This window comes from Abramis brama (assembly GCF_963993115.1).
Source record: "Abramis brama genome assembly, chromosome: 18".
NCBI classification, from domain to species: domain Eukaryota; kingdom Metazoa; phylum Chordata; class Actinopteri; order Cypriniformes; family Leuciscidae; genus Abramis; species Abramis brama.
Genome location: NC_139980.1, coordinates 25006584 through 25028969, shown reverse-complemented (window position 1 = coordinate 25028969; position 22386 = coordinate 25006584). Strand labels below are relative to the sequence as shown.

General features: G+C 37.0%; 1 protein-coding gene across 1 annotated transcript in view; it reads left to right on the top strand.

Annotated features, from left to right (window-relative positions):
• LOC311068336 (uncharacterized protein) overlaps positions 1–22386 on the top strand; it is a gene marked incomplete at its 5' end in the record, with an annotated part of 67054 nt that overhangs the window by 31797 nt on the left and 12871 nt on the right. Inside the window, 4 exons of the mRNA XM_084090719.1 lie at positions 302–448; positions 16431–16463; positions 18936–18968; positions 22143–22243. Coding sequence (XP_083946845.1) covers positions 302–448; positions 16431–16463; positions 18936–18968; positions 22143–22243 — 314 coding nt within the window. The remainder of the gene's footprint in view (positions 1–301; positions 449–16430; positions 16464–18935; positions 18969–22142; positions 22244–22386) is intronic.

Genomic DNA, 22386 nt, shown 5'->3' with positions numbered 1-22386 from the left:
TACTTAAACCTCTTTGTGATTCATAATTTCTTTTTTCTTTTTTTTTTTGCACATGCAGTTTGGACTTATTCATTTAGGGCTTAAATACTATTTCTATCCAGCATTTATTCTTTAGGAGATAAGTTTCCATTTGTTCTGGCCTTTTGTGCTTTAAATATTCCAAGTTCTGCCTTCTTGGTTTATATTTTCCTTTTATATAGACAGATGAATGCCATTAGATGATAGATGTTTTTTGTGTCTTTATGTGTTTGTGTTAAAGAAAACTGTTTTAATTATCACTTTAATATTTTTTTTTTCATAGATATAAATGAATGTCTGGACAGTTTATCTGTATGTGGTCCAGATTCCAACTGTACAAATGTAATTGGAGGTTACAATTGCTCATGTGTGGATGGATTCATTGCAACAAATTCAAGTCTTTCCATCAGCATCAATAACACATGTAGAGGTAAATTCTATTTTCAGATCTGTGTATAATAATGTCACAGTCCACTGAAAGAAATTTCAGTTGAGAACCCATGTTCAGCTTTTATTAAGAAATCTTGAACAAAATAAACAATGACTTGAACACGAACAGCAGTAGCAAAACAACATCAAAGTTAGACAGGGAACAATGAGAACATGAGGGTTATTTATACAGAGAGACTAATGACTAATGCCCGTGTGCAGTGCATATGCGGTGCGTGTTGCAGTGCGTATGCGGTACAGGAGCAGCACGCGCTATAGTGCTTTCACATATGCTGCGTATGCAGTGCGTAACTGATCCACGGCTGTACCACAAAAACATTTACTCACTATTTGTATTTCAAATCCAGAAGTTATCAGCAACTTTTATTTAAAGAAAGTTTTGTCACTAGTGTGATTCTCTTTGTACACATATACACTCTTTAATAGACGTATTAACGTTTAAACACAATTTAAACCACGTATTATTCAATGCATTAGGCTACTTCTATATAGATTATATATTAAGTTGCTCAAGCAAGTGGTAACATATTTAACCATGTACTTATATTAAAATCGCAAACATTTTAAATTAAAACTTAAAATTTACAATTTTAATCTTGCATGTCACAAAGAACTTGTTTCTCCACCTCCACGAATGAGACGAGTGTCATTCATTATGTCGCCTTGTTGAAGTAAATTGTAGTTTTCCTTGCTTTACCCCGGTCTTAAAGTAAAAAGATGACTGTGAAAAAAAGTAGTATTTAATTAAATGCATTTATGGTGAGATTACTACATTTTATTTAATTAAATGCATTTATGATGAAATTACTACATTTTCATGTCAATTTGTGTTCATTTTGACCACAACTATGTGCTGTCACTTTAATTCAGCGCGTGCAGCACAGCAAAAATAGACTCGGAGCGTAAATGATTGCTGCACTGCTGTATACGCACCGCACCAGGGGCCTCATTTATAATCGTTGCGTACGCACAAAACAGGCCCTGAAAGAGGCGTACGCCACTTCCGACGCATAAGTTGTGATTTATAAAAACAAACTTTAGGGAAAATTTGCGCACCTGCACGCAAACTCTGACCCATGCGTACGAACGTTTTGGAGATGGAGCAGTTTGGCGACACCGATGGTGAGCTGGAGTTAAATGTCTTTTTGGTTACTTTTAGACATAGGGCTCTATTTTAACGATCTAAAACGCAAGTATCAAGCGCAAACGTAAGTAACTTTGTGGGCGGGTCTTGGACGCTGTTGCTATTATACCGGCGGGATAAATGACTCTTGCGCCCGACGCAAATCTAAAATGGGTTGGTCTGAAGTGAAATAAACCAACCAGAGCGACATCTCACATTCCCTTTAAGAGCAGACACGCTTTTTCCATGGCGGATTGCTATTGTAACGGCGGATTTGCCAGGCGCGCGCCAGGAGCGGTTCACAGCTGAGGAGTGCAACGCTCTCGTCACAGCCGTAAAAGAGAGAGAAGTGACATTGGGGATGGAGAAACACACCCAAATTAGCTTCGGTTAAACAGGCGTATAATAATTTGGGTAAATGTGTAAGGTAGATGTATGCTTTTATAATAAATTGTCTCTATCTATCTATCTATTGTAATAATGTATGATTTGCAAAAATGAAAACTGCTGCTTCTGTGTAGATGAGAGAATCAAAGTGTATGCGCGTTGTGCGCACGCCCTTAAAATAGCATATGAATATCATGCGCAATGCGCCACTGACTTTAAACTATTTTTTTCCTGTCAGTGGCGGAATTGTTTTCTAAACCTGCAAAATAGCATGAGGGAACGTTTGCGCTGGAACACGCCTCCTCTTTGCGCTGAACCGCCCCCGGGAGCGCAAATGCATTTGCTAGTTTACCAACGTGCTTCTGTGAAGGGAAAAGTCCGCTGTGCGCAGGTGCAAAATAGGAATGATACATGCGTCGGTGTACAAAGTCAATTGCGCTGGGTGCAAGATAGGGCCCAGAAAATCTAAAGAAAATTAAACATATACAGAAAGATAATACAAATATAATTTCACTCACCAAGCCTATCACTTGAAGCAAATATCCATCCCTTCTTAAATGTACGCGCCAGCGCGTTGGGCCGTTTAGTGAAACTGACGCAAATAACAGTTTAAATAAATAAAATAATGATTTAAACTATGTTTTACTTCTGATGTAAGCATTTAGATTAAATATGCCATTCAAATTAATGGAGTTATGGCTGAGAAGTTACAACATTTTTTATATTCAATCAATAGAAATATTTGTTGTGGATGCTATGTTTTTGAACACTTTTCCTGTGGCGTGCTGTGTTTTAATGTTTTAACCAATTGCTTATCATGATAAATAATACCAGATTGTCTGGGAAAATAGTTTTGTGCAAGGTGCAAATAATACCCAAGGCCTATCTGTTTCCATTAAAAATATAAATCAATTTAATTCGGCCAGTGGAAAAGATTGAGAAAAACTTTCTCTGAAATGTATTTTACACTATTTGATTTATGTATTCAAAAACAAGGCAAGGATAGGCAACTACATGATTTTTATTAATGTAATGTGTCTTGTACCGTTAAACGTTATCACGTGGATGAATAATCATATGCAAATGATATGCAGATGAGGATCTGCATAGTAAAACTAGGCGTTGTAAGCTCCATATATGGTTATTTCGGGATGGAGACGCATGTGCACACAATCTTCCGCTGACTGGGATTTATAAAGTGAATTCTACTCAGGTTTCGTACGAACGGTTTTATAAGTCTGAATATTTTTTGGCGTACGCCATTTTTGGCTTTCGGGCACACGTACACTTTTAGTAAGGATCCTACGCACAGTTTTATAAATGAGCCCCCAGGAACGGATCGCCGGACCACATCCGCGTGCAGTGTGAAAGCTCTAACCTGTTAACATGGGTACAGAAAAAAATACGCACTGCAAGCGGAGTATATGTGAAACGGGCGTAACAAGGAACACCTACAGGTAAGAACAATCAAAAAATGAACCAGTGAGAAAACAGGACACATGACTAGAACAACCAATCAGACCCTGACACAATGACAAGGGAAGCACGCGACAAGATACATGAAGTGCATGAAAATCAACAGCATTAACCCTCCCTATAAACAGTAACCCATGCAGAGGTATGATTGACAGCTGAAGCTCATAGTACGAAATCATAAAAAATAATGTAATAAATAATAAGAGTAATAAGTAATAAGAGGCTCATAATTTTTTGTTAGTTTTTTTTTTTAGTTTTGTTCAATACAGTGTCAACAGTAACATCATCAATATGTATGTATTCTAAAACAAAATCTTAAATGTTGCTTAAAGATGTAAATGTTTTAGTATGGAGGTCTGTTGTTTAAAGATTCACAAAGAACTTGGAGTTCCCCATATTTCTATCAGAAAGACTCAGAGGGCAGGCGAACGTTTGCATGGTATTTATTCCGTGAAGTATTAACAGATGAGCTACAATGATTCATGTTTAGTTGTATAGAAAACAACAATAGTCAGTCTTACCTGATGGCCCTGATAGGCCGTGTGATAAACAAATGACTGTAAAAGCTAAGGGCATGAGAGGCTAAGTTAATTAACACAAAGACCACGTAGCTCATGATGCATGAAAGGCCATGATAGGCAGCGCTATGTGAAGAACCGCGAAATGCTGGGCTATGCGAAGGGTCACGATAGGCCAGGTTACATAATACAATAATAGTCTTACCCTGATTGGCCACAACAGGCTGTGCTATGCAAAGGAACGCGATAAGCAGTTACATAAAACGATAATAGCAGTGCTTAATTTGTAAAGTGGGAGGTCCCGGAGCGCAGAGGGGGGGTGGATCCAGCGACTCAAAACGGGGGTTGGAGGTAATGGAACAAAAAACAAAAAAAATTACACTGCCTACGTATAGCTTCTCTGCAGGGGCGGCGCCAGAGAATTGTTAACGCATGTGCTGAGGGGTTGCTAGATCATTGACGGGGGAGCTGCGCAAAACTTGGCCACTAAATATTTAATATTCAGTTATGTTAATGATCACAATTGAAGTTTTAATTTTATTAAATTGAACAAGTGCAACATTCAGCATTCAATCAAATATTCTAAAAGATGTAGGCTATTATTAATAATAATGTTATTTCAACACAATATCTCGTTATTTCGACATAATATGTGTGCGTGCAACAAGCAAGATGTGCATTTGTAAATCCGGTGACGCGTGCACTGATTTTTATTAATAAACAAGTGTTTTCTCTGACAGTTGCAAAGATGAAGCTGACGATCGCCATCTCCGTGTGAACATGCCATAGAGAGAAATGCACATAATAAATAGGCCTAATGGATTACATAATCAGAGAGTAGCCTTTTTCTTTTTTCGTTTTGAATTATTTCGTTTAAAGACATTTCAAGCTTTGTGTATTTGATGTATTTCTCATGTCTGTGTGAGGCATACACTGAGTTTCGTTAAGTTAGGATGAGGGCGCCTCCATGATTGTCTGTTATATTTGCTTTTTATTAATTAAATCCAGACAATTGGTTGATGAAAAATTGATTAAAATTAAGATACAATTTATACAAAACGAAATTCACTTAAAAGAAATGCTTTCAACAAAACAAAATTTCCGCTCCATGTCTCATATTAAGCATCCTATCTTACTCGTGCTGTTCACTTTTCATAAATCAACATAAATGAAAAAAAAAATAACATTATAATATTTTAACAAATATGAAACTAAATGCGCTTTTTTAATGGCTACAACAGTATAGTAGGCCTACATACTCTCTATTTGTACAAACTGCTGCACATTCATTTAATTCTGAATTTTGCACACACAAGTTGAAAGGCATTTGTTCAAATCAAGTTCACGGATAATTGTGCGTGCTTTTATTAATCATTATGATACTAAAATCATAACAAAGTAGGCTATGCTATGTACAAAAAAATCAGATGAGCCCAGAATATGAACGCAATTACACGTTAAGCATTTTCCTCCCATAGAAAACCATTATAAGAACGCTTAATGTGGCTTAATGCAGATTAGAATGTCCCCTTATTATGTCGAAATAACGAGATATTATGTCGATACTACTGCTGTGTCCACCGTGGTCTCCACATTCTTGATCAGCGGAAACGATTTTTGCTTGTTTGGGATCTGACTGGCCAGCGTATTTGAAAAAGTTAAGCAAACTGTTCTGTCTTTTTGACATTTTTCCCCTGAGTGAAACGATCGAGGCTATCGAACAGCAATCTCAACTAGTAGTCTACAACAAGCGCGCAAGTCATGTGCATACCTGTCAAGTTTTGGATTTGAAAATAAGGGAAATTTTCCGGCACCCACCGCGAGCAGTCCCACCACCCCAAAAAATGTTGTACATTTTAAAGATAAATTCATTAATCTGGTGCACTTTGAGTCACCCAAATCCACTGTTAAAAATAAATAATCCACCCGCAAACCACCTATATTCTTTGATTTAGATATCTGCATCTGATCATCACATTACAATTATTAAAATTCTCAGTGTTAAGCATGATAATATGGTAACATATCACACTGAAGTAGGCTGATTTAAAATTAACATTTATTTAAAATAATAGTTTTTCTTTTGGCAAAATTACATTTCCTTAATAGCCTAAACAGAGGCTTTACTCCCTTCAAGCTTAAATTGTCAATGTTTCATTACATCACTGTTTGAAAACACTCAGAATAATTTTTTGTACCTTTATAAAGGGCATTTTCCCCTAATTTTATTAAATGTATGCTCCATGTTTCATTTCAAATTCTTAAATTTGATAAATATATTCAATTAAAATAATTAGACACTAGGCTGTTACCAATAAAATTAAATAATTTACATTGAAAAATTATAACTGTATTAAATTAGATTATTTTAAATATTTTTGAATATACAAATAAGGAATGTTGAAAAGAATGATACTTTATGAAACTAGCGTTTTGTCATTCAACGTTGACACTTGCTCGAGAAGTTGAAGTCTATCTCCGTTGCTTCTAGCCACAGTGGTTAAAAATGGTACGGTCCACAATAGGGGTATCTGAAATCGCTTTACATTAAAATGTTCCCACAGTGAAAATAGGAGTTGACTTGTATTGTAACTGTAATTATATTTTTTCACAATATCAGAAAAATTATCTGACCCCCCCTGCTAAAGTCGCAGTTACAAAACGCGTGACTGTCCCCCACCCTGCTCCTCTTCAGAAAAGTAAATTCGCTGTCCCACTGATCGCGGTATTTACATGAGGGTTTTGTTTTTTTGGCAGGAGTGCCTTCCATCTCTGTCATAGCGTCCATCATCCGTCTCTGTTTTTTTTCTTTTTTTTCCGCTTTGTCACTCATCATCTGACCTCACACACTAACCTCGCGACAACTGCCACCTACAGCACCTGTAGTAGGCTACTGCAGGTGGCAGTTATCGCGAGACTAGTGACAGAGCTCAGACTGGGAATGTATTATTTTTTTTTTACTCTGCCTGGGCTCGGGGTATTATTATTTTTTAATAACGCAGGTTAAAATACGGGAGATTTACGAGAAAATACTAATACGGGAGGACGGCGGGAAAGAAGGGTAAAATACGGGACTTTCCCGGCCAAAACGGGATACTTGACAGGTATGGTCATGTGTCACAAACATTGAACACTACACAAACAGTAGGCTAATTTAATTTTTTTCATTTAGGCAATTAATTTTCCATAGTGACACAGGAGGTGCCGGATCCAATAAAAAAGGTTCCGGATCCAATGTCGGAGGTGATGGAACATGTTCCGGCTCAAATTAAGCCCTGGATAATAGGAAAACTAATGAAACCACCACCAGTAGCTAGCGAAGAGAAACATACATTGATTATTACTTGAAAGTGCCTGAACATTTGAGTTAGTTTTCAAGTCAGATCTTGCAAGGAACTCGAATTCTAAGGATGACCATGTACACAGTACCTTGATGGAGGAGGCTTACACCCCACGTTCACAAAAGGCCTATTTCTCTCAAATATTGCTCACAAATCTGTCTAAATCTGTGTTAGTGAGCACTTCTCCTTTGCCAAAATTTTAAAATGAGCCGTTCATTCATAAATATGCAAGATTGCTGTGAAAATACTGACTGGAAGACAAAAGACAACGAGCTCAGCGCTGAAAAGGGGCGGGGCTACATAATGTCTATAGAAGCGACGCGGTCGGTTGAAAACATCTCAACTTTTCAGAATGCCGCAAGCGCACAGCAGGTCATGTGACAAAAACCAACCGATCAGCTTCTGCCTTTCCGTAACAACATCGAAAGCTCAGCCGAACAACAGCTGATCATAGCTGTTCAGGGCGTTTTTTTTTTTTTTCTCATTTTCATAAATATATCTAGTAGTAAAGCTAATGCAAGGGCTAGAAATCAATTAATCCTTTGCTGATACTTCCTCATCATCATGTCATGGAGAGCGCAGTTCATGGTTGCATAGCAACGACAGATGCGGGTTTTTTTATTTTGCAGTGTTGTGCATAGCCAACCACAGTCTGTTGAGCGCATGAATGCAATGCCCTATCGAAGGGATTTACGTAAGCACAGAATCCACGCATTCAAGATCAGCGGTTTGGTGCTTGTTCACTGGCTGAAATCTGTATGCTCGTGAACCCATTTATAACCGACAAAGAGTAGAACATGATGTAAGAGATTTATGGTGCAGTGTAGTCTGGTCTCAAACTCAATTCCTGGAGGGCCACAGCTCTGCAGAGTTTAATGGGGGTCAACGTTTGTCATATATCACAACTATTCAGTGTTTTTACCACATAATGTTTATTTTAGGTTTCAGACATTTAAATACATGCAATTTATAGCAAAACAATACATTTATAGTTTGTAAAATACACAATGGTGTCTATGGAAGCAGCAATAACAATCCATTCAAGTATATTTGCCGTCGTGTTTTATTCATATCAGATTATGATACACAGTGTAAGTAAACTATAAAGTTTACTCTATTCTTCTCCCAGTTCACCGACCACTTACTTTCATGTATTTCGGGAGAAACTGATGAGTTCACATGCTTTAATAAATCCAACAGACAGGAATCTCTGAACTGCGGCCCAAACAAACATGGCGGCACCCATCTCCCGTTGCAGATCAAGATCATTTATAAAGGTTTTTAAACGTGTAATACTTACCAGTGATGCGCGGGTTGATCCAAAATGAGCGGGTGCCTGCGGTCACCCGCGATTACCCGTGGTTACTAGTCATCCAAAAATATTTTTAATGATATTCGGGTCGCGGTCGGTCGGGTCGTTTGAAATAAAGATGCCAATTAAACCTTTGTAATTTATATAGTAGGCTACTAGACACAATTTTCTATGAAATACATAGGCCTACACTTTATTGGCTGAATAACTGGCAAGAAGTACGATGACGCACGAGCTCAGTCTGCAGGTAGAGATGGAGGCGGCAAGAGAAAAGGTGAAGACTGGGGAGTGGAAGCTCCGCAAATACACAAATAGAAAGAGCAAAGTGTGGGAGACATTTGCCGAAATAATGAAAGATGCTATTTACACGTTTGCTAGCCACAAAACTGGCACGACCAACCAGGCACGGCGCCAGGATTCCAGTTTTGGATGGGCCAGACCAATTGTGGGTGGGCCTTAAATTAAAAACGTTAAATAAAAAATAAAAAACGTTATCCAATCACTGCTTAACCTAATAAAAAAATATTGACTAATATAGCCTATGTTATATTATCTGTGCGTATACATAATCTAGATTTTAATAGCTTGATGCTTTAAATATTTTGTTGCATTGTTAAAAGTTTCGGTGCATATAGGACAGACCTATCTGCGATTGCTCTCCATGGTTCTACGAAGACTCTTAAGGTATAACTTAACTAAAGGTATACTACCACTAAAGGTATATCATTGCTAGGCGTCTTCAGGGCTATCATCCACTCGCGAGGCAGAGGCGCTGAAAGGCAGAGGCGCTGGCGCACTCCTAGCAACGGCGCTGTTTTTGGTAAAACATGATTTTGACGACTTCATTAAGTTTTGTTTTATACAAAACTCTTTTTAAAAGATTTTCGTTTTGTATAAATTGTATCTTAATTTTGATCAATGTTTTATCAATCAATTGCCTGTATTTAATGAATAAGAAGCAAATATATAGCAGGCAATGTAATAAGGCACAGGCACGATAACTTGCATTGCATGTGAACTGGAAGGCGCCGAAACTCAGCTTGTGCCTCACAGATTTGAGAAATATAGGCTATATATTACAGAAAGCTTGAAATGTCTACTTTTAAACGCAAATATTTAAACCAAAATAAATAGGCTACTCTCTGATTATGTAATCCATATGAAATGTGCATTTCTCTCTGGCGTTCATGGCGAGTCCGATACGTCAACTTCATCTTTGCAGCGACACAGAAAACACCAGTTTATTACTAAACAATTAAATGTCTCCTTGCTAATTTAGACACATTCATAATCATTACTTTAACCGGTTCTTTGTGGCAAGCTTTATGCGTGCGGTCATAACGCTTATTATCCTGCTATAGCCTATTTAAGTAATTAAATTAATATAAAGGGGCGATTTGTCCACGAATGGCTTAAATGAACAACTACTAGTCGACTAGAAAAAAAATTAGTCGGAGGCAGCCCTTATTCCGCATATTTTTGAACCAGCAGGCCATTCTGGGTTGAGCGAGCGACCCTACAGAATGAGTGAGCGGAGCGGAATATTCAGAAATGCTCACGAGCTCTGATCGGAACAAACCCGAACCTCGCTGTCTGCTGAACTTGCGCAAAACCATCAAAATAGACATAGCCAGCTTTTTCAAATTGTTTTTACTAAACATTAAACACTAAACTAAACATTTTGACTATTTTAGTACAAATTATGAGCTTATTGACGATTTTTTTATAATTCTTGACAAAATTAGAATATATAAAAAAAAAAATCCAATGACGCTACGATGAGCATTTACTACTTTTAAAAAATGCGGGTCGGGTACAATATTTTTTTTCTTTTTTTGCGGTCCGAGTTGCGGGAGGGTTAGTTGAAAACGTTGGTCGGGTGCGGGTTGTTTATACATTGACCCGCGCATCACTGATAGGCCTACTTACATGCATTTGAGAATCAGAATAGAAGATAGTTGATGACATGGTAAGCAAGTTTGTTAACATTTAGAAATAAAAGCGCTACATCTGTCATACAGCGCAGTCATTTTGGCTGTGGTGAATCACGTGCCAAGCATGACGCGTTACCATGGAAACATGGGGGGGGGGGTCTGTCAGCCATCGTCGTATCGGCCCGACCCAAGTTTTGACAATGGTGTCGGCTGTACCCCACACTTGTATGTCACGGACTTTCGAAGCTTTGTTTGGTCACGTGCTTTTTCTGCTCTGCGGTGATTTGTAAGATATGGTGGAGAAAACGTGTGACCACCAGATTTCACTAATGCGCATTGTGTTAAAAGTTTTGAGTAATGAACCTTTTTTCTGAATGAAAGCCTCAAATGCTTCTGAAAGCCTCGGTTTCCCATCATAGTTTCATTCATAACTGTAGCCAGAGTGTAAACACTTTCATATAAACTTGAAAAGATGTTAGGGTCGTATAACTTTAAAATGAACGTTATTAGTGACAAACTCACATGCTTGCAAAGATTAATCGAGCAACATGTAATACGAACAGATCGATGCACATCATGCACTGATGTCAGTGCTGAACTTCAAAAACACACTTAGCATATAAATATTTTAATTAGAACTTAGCGATTTCATAACACTGAGCCTATTCGCGATTCCATCTTAAATTCGGTTGATAATGCAGCCCTAGATTACCCTTACAAATTTTTTCATACCTCAGTAATAGAAGTCAATGCACAAGAGTGGCTGATAAATGTTCTTCATTTGCTAGCTGTCCTACGGGGGTTCCTCAGGGGTCAATTTTAGGACCGATTTTATTTAGTATTTATATTAATGATCTACCTCAAGTATGTCCAGGTGTAAATGTTATAATGTATGCAGATGATACTGTGCTTTTTACTCATGCAAAAACTAAAGAACTAGCTGCAAACAAACTGTCATCTGCAATGGTGAAAGTCTCAAATTGGTTGAATGAGTCTTGTTTGTCTCTAAATGTAAGTAAAACTGTATGCACGTATTTCACTGCACGAAAACAAAACTCTGTGAATCCAGATATCATATTTAATGGTGAAGCAATCAAATTTGTGACACATGTTAAATATTTAGGAATAATCATAGACCAACACCTGTCTTTTAAAAAGCAAGTAAAAAGGGTTATATAAATAATGTTAAATTCAATTTGAATAATTTTAAAAACATCAGGCACCAGCTCTCTGAATCAGCTGCACTTCTTTTAGTACATACTCTGATTCTCCCTCACTTGTCATATTGTACAACAACTTGGTCACAAGCAGATGCAACTACACTTAAGCCCGTGTACTCCCTTCATAAACAAATCATGAAAGTGTTAGATAAAAAACCAAGGGACTACCATCATTGTACTATTTTGAAAAGGTTACATTTTTTAAGTTTTTATAATTTTGTATTTTATACTGATGTGTGCCTGATGTACAAAATTATTCATAATCTTGCTCCACCCCCTCTTCAGGGATGCGTGACCCATAACGGAAGTGCAGGTAGGACTAGAGCATCGGCCAGGGGAGATTTGGTACCGTAGTACAAAAAAACAGCCTTTGGGCAAAAAGCTTTTTCAGTTAGAGTAGTGGGGTTGTGGAATTCCTTACCTACAAACATTCGAAGCCTCAATAGCTTCTCAATTTTTAAAAATAAGCTTAAGTACTGGCTATCACAACAGATCTGCAACCACTAATGACTGTGTGACTGTACATTATCTGTTTTAAATTTTATATTCTTGGACCTGTATGTATTGTGATGTTTTATGTGGTGTATATGTAATGTATGTTATTTTATTTGTTTACCTGCCCAGGGACAGCAGATGTAAACTAGCTATTAGCTAATTCTGGTACAATTACTTTTAATTGTGCATTGTCCCTGCAAAAATAAACAATAAAATGAAATGAAAAAAATGAACGAGCCACTACGACCAAGTGGTACTCACTGCAGAGTCAAATGACGTCCACTCCAGTTCCTCCTCTCTGGAGGCTCAATGAGGTGGAGGGTTAGAGTTATTTTGGGTAGGGTTAGGATGTGGTTGGATATTCTAGCTCCTATGGCAAGCCGTTTTAACATTTAATCCTTAATACCTACTAGTATCTATTTTCTTGCTACTAGTACTTATTTTTTAGATACTAGTATCTATTCCATTAAGTACTAGTGCTTATTCTTTAGGTACTAGTGCCTATTCTTTAGATACTAGTACCTTTTTAAAATATACTAGTAGTTATTCATTAGATACTAGTTCTTATTTTTTTAGAGAATGGTACTCATTTATTAGATACTAGTACCTATTAAATAGACACTAGTACTTATTAATTAGATTCTAGTGCCTATTAAATTGGTACTAGTACTTATTTATTAGATACTAGTACTTATTAGTTACTAGTCCTTATTATTAGATATTAGTACTTATTCATTAGATACTAGTACCTATTAAATAGATTCTAGTTCTTATTCATTAGATACTAATACTTATTTCGATAGTGACTAGTAACTATTCTTTTGTTACTAGTAACACATTTTAAATTTTTGCCATTGACTTCTATGGGGATCTGTCATTCAGATATCAACTATTCAGTTCTGACTAGTATGTATTCCAATTGTGACTAGTAGGCCTACGTATTTGTTAGATACTAGTAGTTATTCATTAGATACTAGTACTTATTTTTTAGATTCTAGTACCTATTACTAGATACTAATACTTGTTCAATAGATACTAGTACTTAGTCATTAGATACTAGTACCTATTATATAGATACTAGTACTTATTCATTAGCTACTAGTACTTATTCAGTAGATACTAGTAGTTATTCATTGGATACTAGTACCTATTAAATAGATACTAGTACTTATTAATTAGCTACTAGTACTTATTCAATAGATATTAGTACCTATTTATTAGATACTAGTATTTATTCCAAATGTTACTAGTAAGATTTTTTATTTTACTAGTAAGATTTTTAATTGAACTCTACAGAGGTCATTCTGACTAGTCATAACATAAGACAAGTAAAAAAACAGTTGTGACTAGTGAGATAAGAAATGTTACTAGTTACAATTAAAAAAGATATTAGTGTCTAATAAATAAGTACTAGTACCTAACAAATAACTACTAGTGTCTATTAAATACTGTAGGTACTAGTATCGAATGAAAAGTAATTGTATACAATAAATAAGTACTAGCATCTAATGAATACTTATTAGTAATATTTAAAAAGATACTAGTCAATATTGGAATAATTAGTAGTCATAAATGATTAGATGATATCAAAACAGAATAGCTACTAGTATCTATTCATTTGCAGATATCTTCAACCTCATAAGGAACTAGTAAGAAAATATTAAGAGAAATCTTCTTTTAACAGATCATTACATAAACATGAGTATACTCTCAACCATCCAATCAGAGTTCAATCAGGCTAAACTAAGTCTACAGACTTTTTTTCGTCAGTAACTGGCTTTGTTGGTTTATCTAGCTAATTGGTTAGCATGAACAAAAGGAAAGATATATGTTTAATATGACATTTATTGTTTTGAATGTACAGTAGGCTATAATAAAGACTTAACTGCCAATAATAAAATTCAAACAACAGTTAAGTAGATCCAAAACCCGGTTCATACCCACCAGCCAAACAACCACAACACCCAGAGATTGGGATTTTTGGTGAGCATTCATAATTCCTTACAATTAAAAATTCGGAATATTAATCTGCGTCAGAGAATGAGAGTCATGTCAAAATAAGAGTATATATGCACTATATTACATATGCCTATTCATAATATTTTTTTTTACTCTATACCATTAAAAAGGTAGGCTATTATTATATTGTTATTATAAAAATGGCCTTCTGCAATTCAGTCCGTTTCCTGAATTTTTTTCTTAACAAGTTAGGTATAATTAAATACTAGTCACTATTGGAATAAGTACTAGTATCTAATAAATAAGAATTAGTATCTAATGAATAAGTACTAGTATCTTTAAAAAGGTACTAGTACCTAAAGAATAAGCACTAGTATCTAACAAATAGGCACTAGTACCTAAAAAATAAGCACTAGTAGCTAATGAATAAGTATTAGTACTTAATAGAATAGATACTAGTATCTAAAAAATAAGTACTAGCATTAAAATAGATATTAGTAGGTTTTAAGGATTAAGGGCCCTATTTTAACGATCTGAAACGCAAGTGTCAAAGCGCAAAGCGCAAGTAACTTTGTGGGCGGGTCTTGGCGCTGTTGCTATTTTCCCGGCGGGATAAATGACTCTTGCGCCAGGCGCAAATCTAAAATGGGTTGGTCTGAAGTAGCTTCATTATTCATAGGTGTGGTTTGGGCGTAACGTGAAATAAACCAATCAGAGCGTCATCTCACATTCCCTTTAAGAGCAGACGCGCTTTGTTCTAAAGCGGATTCCTATTATAACGGCGGATTTGCCAGACGCGCGCCAGGAGCGGTTCACAGCCAAGGAGAGCAACGCTCTCGTCAGGGACGTTGGGGATGGAGAAACCCACCCAAATTAACTTCGGTTAAAAAGGCGTATGATAATTTGGGTAAATGTGTAAGCTAGATGTATGCTTTTATAATAAATTGTCTATCTATCTATCTATCTATCTATCTATCTATCTATCTATCTATCTATCTATCATAATAATGTATGATTTGCAAAAATGAAAACTGCTGCTTCTGTGTAGATGAGAGAATCAAAGTGTATGCGCGTTGTGCACACGCTACATTGATTATGGCCAAGCATGCGCCCTTAAAATAGCATATGAATAACATGCGCAACGCGCCACTGACTTTAAACTATTTTTTCCTGGTTAGTGGCGCAATTGTTTTCTAAACCTGCAAAATAGCATGAAGGAACGTTTGCGCCGGAACACGCCTCCTTTTTTGCGCTGAACCGCCCAGGGAGCGCAAGTTCATTCCCTAGTTTAGCGACGTGCTTCTGTGGAGGGAAAAGCGCGCTTTGCGCGGGTGCAAAATAGGAATGATACATGCGTCAGTGTACAAAGTCAATTGCGCTGGGTGCAAGATAGGGCCCTAAATGTTAAAACGGCTTGCCGTATGGCTCCACCCATTAGACCCAAATTACATTCACTCCTCCTCGCTGGAGCTCTAGCGAGGAGGAGCTACACGTAAGCTACACCAGTTGCTCCTCAGTGAGCAGCTTCTCACTACGACTGCACACCAGCGCCCTGCCGCTTATGTCATAAAATTTACATTGGTGTATGTGAAAAAAAAGTAAAGTTTTAAGCCCAATCGACATCAAAAATGCATAAAACAGTGAAAATACGTATCACTAAGATGAAATGTCTGATGTAGTAGCTATCGACACCATAATGCTGATGAATATTGTAGCCGAGCCGTGTCTTTGATAGTAGGTATGGAGAGTCCTCAATGAAAGTGATTTCTGAGACGAAATTCGAAGACGAAATCCACGACGGGAGGATTACAAATATGTGCCATTACAAATAAACTCACATCTGATGATTAAAAGCAAGTAGATACCGCTAACATTTCCTGTGTGATTATTTCATTACCTAATCGTAATAATATAGCGTGCATTGTGGAAGGGACGTCGTTTACACAATCGTTAACGGAAGCTTAATTTTAAATTAAAATATGTCTGTAAATGTAATAAAATTCAAAGTCAGGCTAAAATTTGGCTAAATATTAGAATAATTTAACCTTAATTTTGACTGTTGGCATAATCTTTTAAATAAATTAATTACATTTTGCATTTAAATAAATGAAAACAAAATTATATTTTTTTGATTACAATTGTTTATTTGATTATTTCTTTTGTTTTGATTGATTGTTTTTGATTTCATTGCCACTAGCACCACCACCTACCACTACCATAACAACACCAGGTATGTACTGTAAAAAAAAAAAAAAAAAGGATGTATTTGATGACAACACACATATAATAGAACCTTTTAACAAGTGATGTACCTATTTGTTGTTTTTGTTTTTAACCGTAAATTTGATAGTTGGCTTTGTGCAATTAAAGAAATTGCACAAAGCAAACATTTATGTAGCTGATTTATTTTTAATATGTTCAGGAATGTTCAGATGTCTTTATTGTTTATTGGATCATTTCTCTTTTGTTTTGATTGATTGATTTTGATTTTATTGACACTAGCAACACCACCTACAACTACTGCACAAACATCGGGTATTTATTATAAATAAATAAATAAATAAAAACTGATAAACCACACTATGTTCCACACAGCCATCAGGGATCACCCTGTAGCTCAGGACTGGTTGCCCACTGAAGCTAAGCAGGGTTGAGCCTACAAACTGTAGGTGATATAAATCTAAAGAGCCTACACTCAGTTACTGAGGGGCTCAGGGAGCTTCTAGCAGATCTACTCCAACAGACTCCTAGTACACATGCCTAAGCCAGATATTAAGGCAGCCCTCATGGGGATGGCACTTGAATATTCTGTGTCTGAAGTCCAAAGATATAGTCTCAAAACAACTCTCAGAAGTGAGAGGAGACCTGCTATACAAATACAAGGTGGCTATCCAAGTGGCCTGATGAGGGCCAACACTTGGTTGGTTTATCTGGAGCTTTTTATACAAAGCGGTGGCCTCAGGAGACAACCCCAAATGGGAGGAAGCCATCTCATGCTGAACAAAAACTGTTTGAAGCTCACATGCACGGTGGCCTCACTAGAGATTCCTCGGTGAGATGGAGCCAACCTGTACATTTCACTGGGTGACCAAGATTGGCACCACCTACTACATAAACCTAATGACTCTATCACAAGAGGAGACCTATATGCAAGCCTACCTATGAAAACAGGAACTTCAGGGCCCTAAATTCCTAATTTAATACCAAATTAAATCAATATACCCCTTAATACTAAATACTTAATACTAACCAAATAATATCAAATATACCCCTTAATACTTTCTAAATAGGGAACCGAAATCTAAAGTTAAGCAACCTTATAATAAAGACCTACCAAGATCATCCTTGGGACCGCAGTGGAATGCATGATTTAAATGCAGCTGAGCGCGCCTTCACCTCTCTGAACTTTTCTACCACGTCTCAACGGAGGCGCCGAAAAGTTCAGATGGCGAAACCGGGGCATCGAGGAGAAAAGCCTTTTCTTTCTCCCCGATGTCAGCCAGGTTCAGCCACAGATGTCTCTCCGTGGCCACCATCGCTGCCATCGACTTTCCAATCGAGTGGAAGCGGGACTCAGCACGAGCGGGACCCGAACCACTGGGCCCAGATGCTTGTCCCTCTTCCCTCGAGAAGAGGGCCAGACAAGAGTGGAGTTTTCTAAGAGGAAAACTCACATTCTGCACAGTCAGATCTCTCAGAGCTGATCGTGCGTGCTCTTCGCCCAAACAATAAACACACAAGTTGTGTATGTCATCTGGTGTCAGAAACCTGAGACATGGATCCACACACTTCTTAAAACGCTTGTCACTTGCCAATATTGTTCTTACCTTTTTCAGGTGATTGAAATCAGACAAAACAATCCCTGAAGACGAAAAAAAGTGGATGTTCTCTAGGCGCCCCTTTTATACTTCCAGGTCGCCCTTGTAGTGACGTCATAGGCTGTCGCCGGTAAATTCGATTGCCGTGATTGGATAGCTTTTCAGACACCGGTTCACGTGGAGGGTGTTCCCCAATAGCGTCATCGACGCAGCGTGTTCCCTTTCGAAAGGGAATCAGGTAGCTACTGGAAGAGGTATTAGTGAGGCCAGCAGGGGGCACTCACCCTGTGGACGTTAAACTGAGGTCCTGACTCTCTGTGGTCATAAAAAATCCCAGGATGTCCTTCATAAAAGAGTAGGGGTTTAACCCCGGCATCCTGGCCAAATTTGCCCATTGGCCTTTATCCATCAGGGCCTCCTAATCATCCCCATATACTGATTGGCGTCATCACTCTGTCTCCTCTCCACCAATAAGCTGGTGTGTAGTTGGTGTTCTGGAGCAATATGGCTGCCGTCGCATCATCCGGTAGATGCTGCACACTGGTGGTGGTGGTTCCCCCCTTCCATATGTAAGAAAGAGTACAGAGAAAACCACTATATAAATGTTACATTATTATTATTATTAATGTACTTGATGACAACACACATATAATAGAACCTTTTAACAGTTATTAGAAGTTTAAGTTATTAATGATAGCTTCAAAGTTAGTTATCAATCCCATCTCTAATGAAATTAAGTACCAATTTGTTGTTTTTAGTTGGCGTCGTGACAAACTGATTTATTGTTAACATGTTCAGGAATGGTCAGATGTCTTTATTGTTTATTGGATAATTTATTTATTTCTTTGTTTTTTATTGATTGTTTTTGGTTTTATTGACAATAGCACCACAACCACCACCTGCAGAAGTATTATCAGGTATGTACTGTAAAAACAAATGACCAGAAAATGAATGTCATGACAACAGTTTTTATATTCACTGCCATTATTTTACCCTGCTGATTGAAATGGATAAATTAATGTATGGGATTAATATCCTGCCATGATTCAAAACTGAAAATAAAGTTCTGAAAGGTTGAAACTAAGTGTTCGAAAACTCAAAATCTTACAAAAAAAAGTTTTGCAAGATCGAAAAATAAAATTTGCAAGCTTGCAAAATGTAAAAAAATAAAAATATCTCTGCAAACATTATGTTGTTTTTGAGATTTCCTTCTTCAGAACTGCAACATTTTTTTTTACGATGTTGCGCAAACAATTTTTCAGAGTTTCAAATTTGTCAGTGTTCTCCCACTGTATTAGTTTGTTTTCCAGGTTTGAAACCTTGTAAATGGTGACCTGAAAACTGGTGTGCAAATGTGTGAAAAAAAGTTTTGAAACTCTGAAAACAGAGTTTTGCAGGCTTGCAAAGTGGTAAAAATAATAAAATCTCTGCAAACATAATTTTGTTTTTGAGTTTTCCTTCTTCAGAAGTGCAACACTCTTTTTTACGGTGTTGTGCAATCATTTTTTCAGAGTTTCGAATGTGTCACTGTTCTCCCAGTGTATAGTTTGTTTTCCAGATTTGAAACCTTGTAAATGGTGATCTGAAAACTGGTGTGCGAATAGGTGAAAAAAAGTTTTGAAACTCTGAAAACTGAGGTTCGAAAGGGTGAAACTTTCTACATTACATTACTTTTGCACTCCTATTGCAGACTATTTTTTCAGAGCTGAGTTTACAACACCCACTTTGCGGAGATACGCCCACACAGTTGCGAGCTTGCGACTCACGTGATTTGTGGCAGCGTTGTCACGCAGCTCTGCTCTGAAACTCTGAAACTCAGACTGAGCGAAAATGAAGCTTCGCAACTTCGCAACTTAAAAAAAAGCCTGGAGGGAGGGTATTTACTGGAAAGGTGGGATTGACCGACTGCTCCGCCAATGACGAAAGCGCACAGGATACGCAAACAGGATGCACGGCTTTTTAAAAAGTTTATTTTATAAATTATCTTTAAAATAGAATATTCTGAAAAAGTGACATTTCCGTTTTTTGCTGATTCACATTGGTATCAAAATAGGTAAAACACAATTCAAAGTTACATACACCATTATGTTTTTTGTAAAGATCACATTAGTTAACTGTAGGCCTATAAATTACTTGCATGTTGTTTTTCTCTATCAGATTATAACAGATCATTATTTGATAACACCATTCAAAAGAATATTCAACATGAATGCCCCATTATGTTTTATGATTATTTTTTGTTTTTTAACTACAATTGTAGGCTATTCATAAGTTTTATTGTTTTTTTCTATTGGCCAGCAGCAGTCATTAAACAAACATAAAATACACATAATATACACAAAATATTTTTTAATTTTTGCCCCATGCATTCATGTTGAATATTTGATACCAAAACAATGTTGTTGTTTTTTTGTTTGTTTGTTTGTTTGTTTTATGCTTGTTTTGCATATTATTATTTATTTTTTTGTTGATACTAGTCAATTTGATTGGTAAAAGCAATATAGTGAGTTAAAATGTATATAATTTGACTTGAAAGATGACAGTTAGGGGGAAATTGCCTTTATAAATGTTTTTAAAAAATGCAATGAGAATCAATTTAAGATTATTGCTTCAGAATAAATGACTTTTACAACACAAAAATTTAACAGTTTACTGAAGTTAGTTATTGCACCAATACAGTAGCAGCTACTTGAGATTTTATTATAATATTAGGCCAATGTACATGACTGAGTCGCTCGCTGTGTGAGGAGAGTGATTCGCCAGCTGAGGAAAGTGAGTCGCTCGCTGTGTGAGGAGAGTGAGTCGCTCGCTGTGTGAGGAGAGTGATTCGCCAGCTGAGGAAAGTGAGTCGCTCGCTGTGTGATGAGAGTGAGTCGCCAGCTGAAGAAAGTGAGTCGCTCGCTGTGTGAGGAGAGTGATTCGCCAGCTGAGGAAAGTGAGTCGCTCGCTGTGTGAGGAGAGTGAGTCGCCAGCTGAAGAAAGTGAGTCGCTCGCTGTGTGAGGAGAGTGATTCGCCAGCTGAAGAAAGTGAGTCGCTCGCTGTGTGAGGAGTGAGCATGAGAATTTCGAGAGAATTTCGTCATTGGGGGAGCAGTCGGTCAATCCCACCTTTCCAGTAAATACGACTTGTGATTGGACTGTACGTCAGCAGACAGCAAAGCATTGGCCAAGAGCAGAAGGCCCTCCCTCCAGGCTTTTTTTTAAGTTGCGAAGTTGCGAAGCTTCATTTTCGCTCAGTCTGAGTTTCAGAGTTTCAGAGCAGAGCTGCGTGACAACGCTGCCACAAATTTGTGAGTCGCAAGCTCGCAACTGTGTGGGCGTATCTCCGCAAAGTGGGTGTTGTAAACTCAGCTCTGAAAAAATAGTCTGCAATAGGAGTGCAAAAGTAATGTAATGTAATAAGTTTCGCCCTTTCGATCCTCAGTTTTCAGAGTTTCAAAACTTTTTTCACCTTCAACTTTCAGTTTTCAGATCACCATTTACAAGGTTTCAAACCTGGAAAACAAACTATACACTGGTAGAACAGTGACACATTCGAAACTCTGAAAAAATGATTGCACAACACCGTATAAAACAGTGTTGCACTTCTGAAGAAGGAAAACTCAAAAACAAAATTATGTTTGCAGAGATTTTATTATTTTTACCACTTTGCAAGCCTGCAAAACTCTGTTTTCAGAGTTTCAAAACTTTTTTTCACACATTTGCACACCAGTTTTCAGATCACCATTTACAAGGTTTCAAACCTGGAAAACAAACTAATAGGCTACAGTGGGAGAACACTGACAAATTTGAAACTCTGAAAAATTGTTTGCGCAACATCGTAAAAAAAAATGTTGCAGTTCTGAAGAAGGAAATCTCAAAAACAACATAATGTTTGCAGAGATATTTTTATTTTTTTACATTTTGCAAGCTTGCAAATCTTATTTTTCGATCTTGCAAAACTTTTTTTTGTAAGATTTTGAGTTTTCGAACACTTAGTTTCAACCTTTCAGAACTTTATTTTCAGTTTTGAATCATGGCAGGATATTAATCCCATATTAATGCACTAAATTAATGTTTTTTTGTGTGTTTTTTGTTGTTGTGTTTTTTAGTTCGTAAAAGTTCAATGACAATAAATCAAGATTTTGATATCGATCTCAACGACCCCAAAAATATTAAGTACATCAAGTATGCTGGTCAAATTAAGTCAGCGGTGAGTATTTCAAAATTTTCATATGAAATATATTGATTATTTATGCATAATTCACTCAAAACTTCATTCATCATTACCCTCATGTTGTTCCAAACCTGTATGTGTTTCTTTCTTCTGTTAACACAAAAGAAGATATTTTAAAG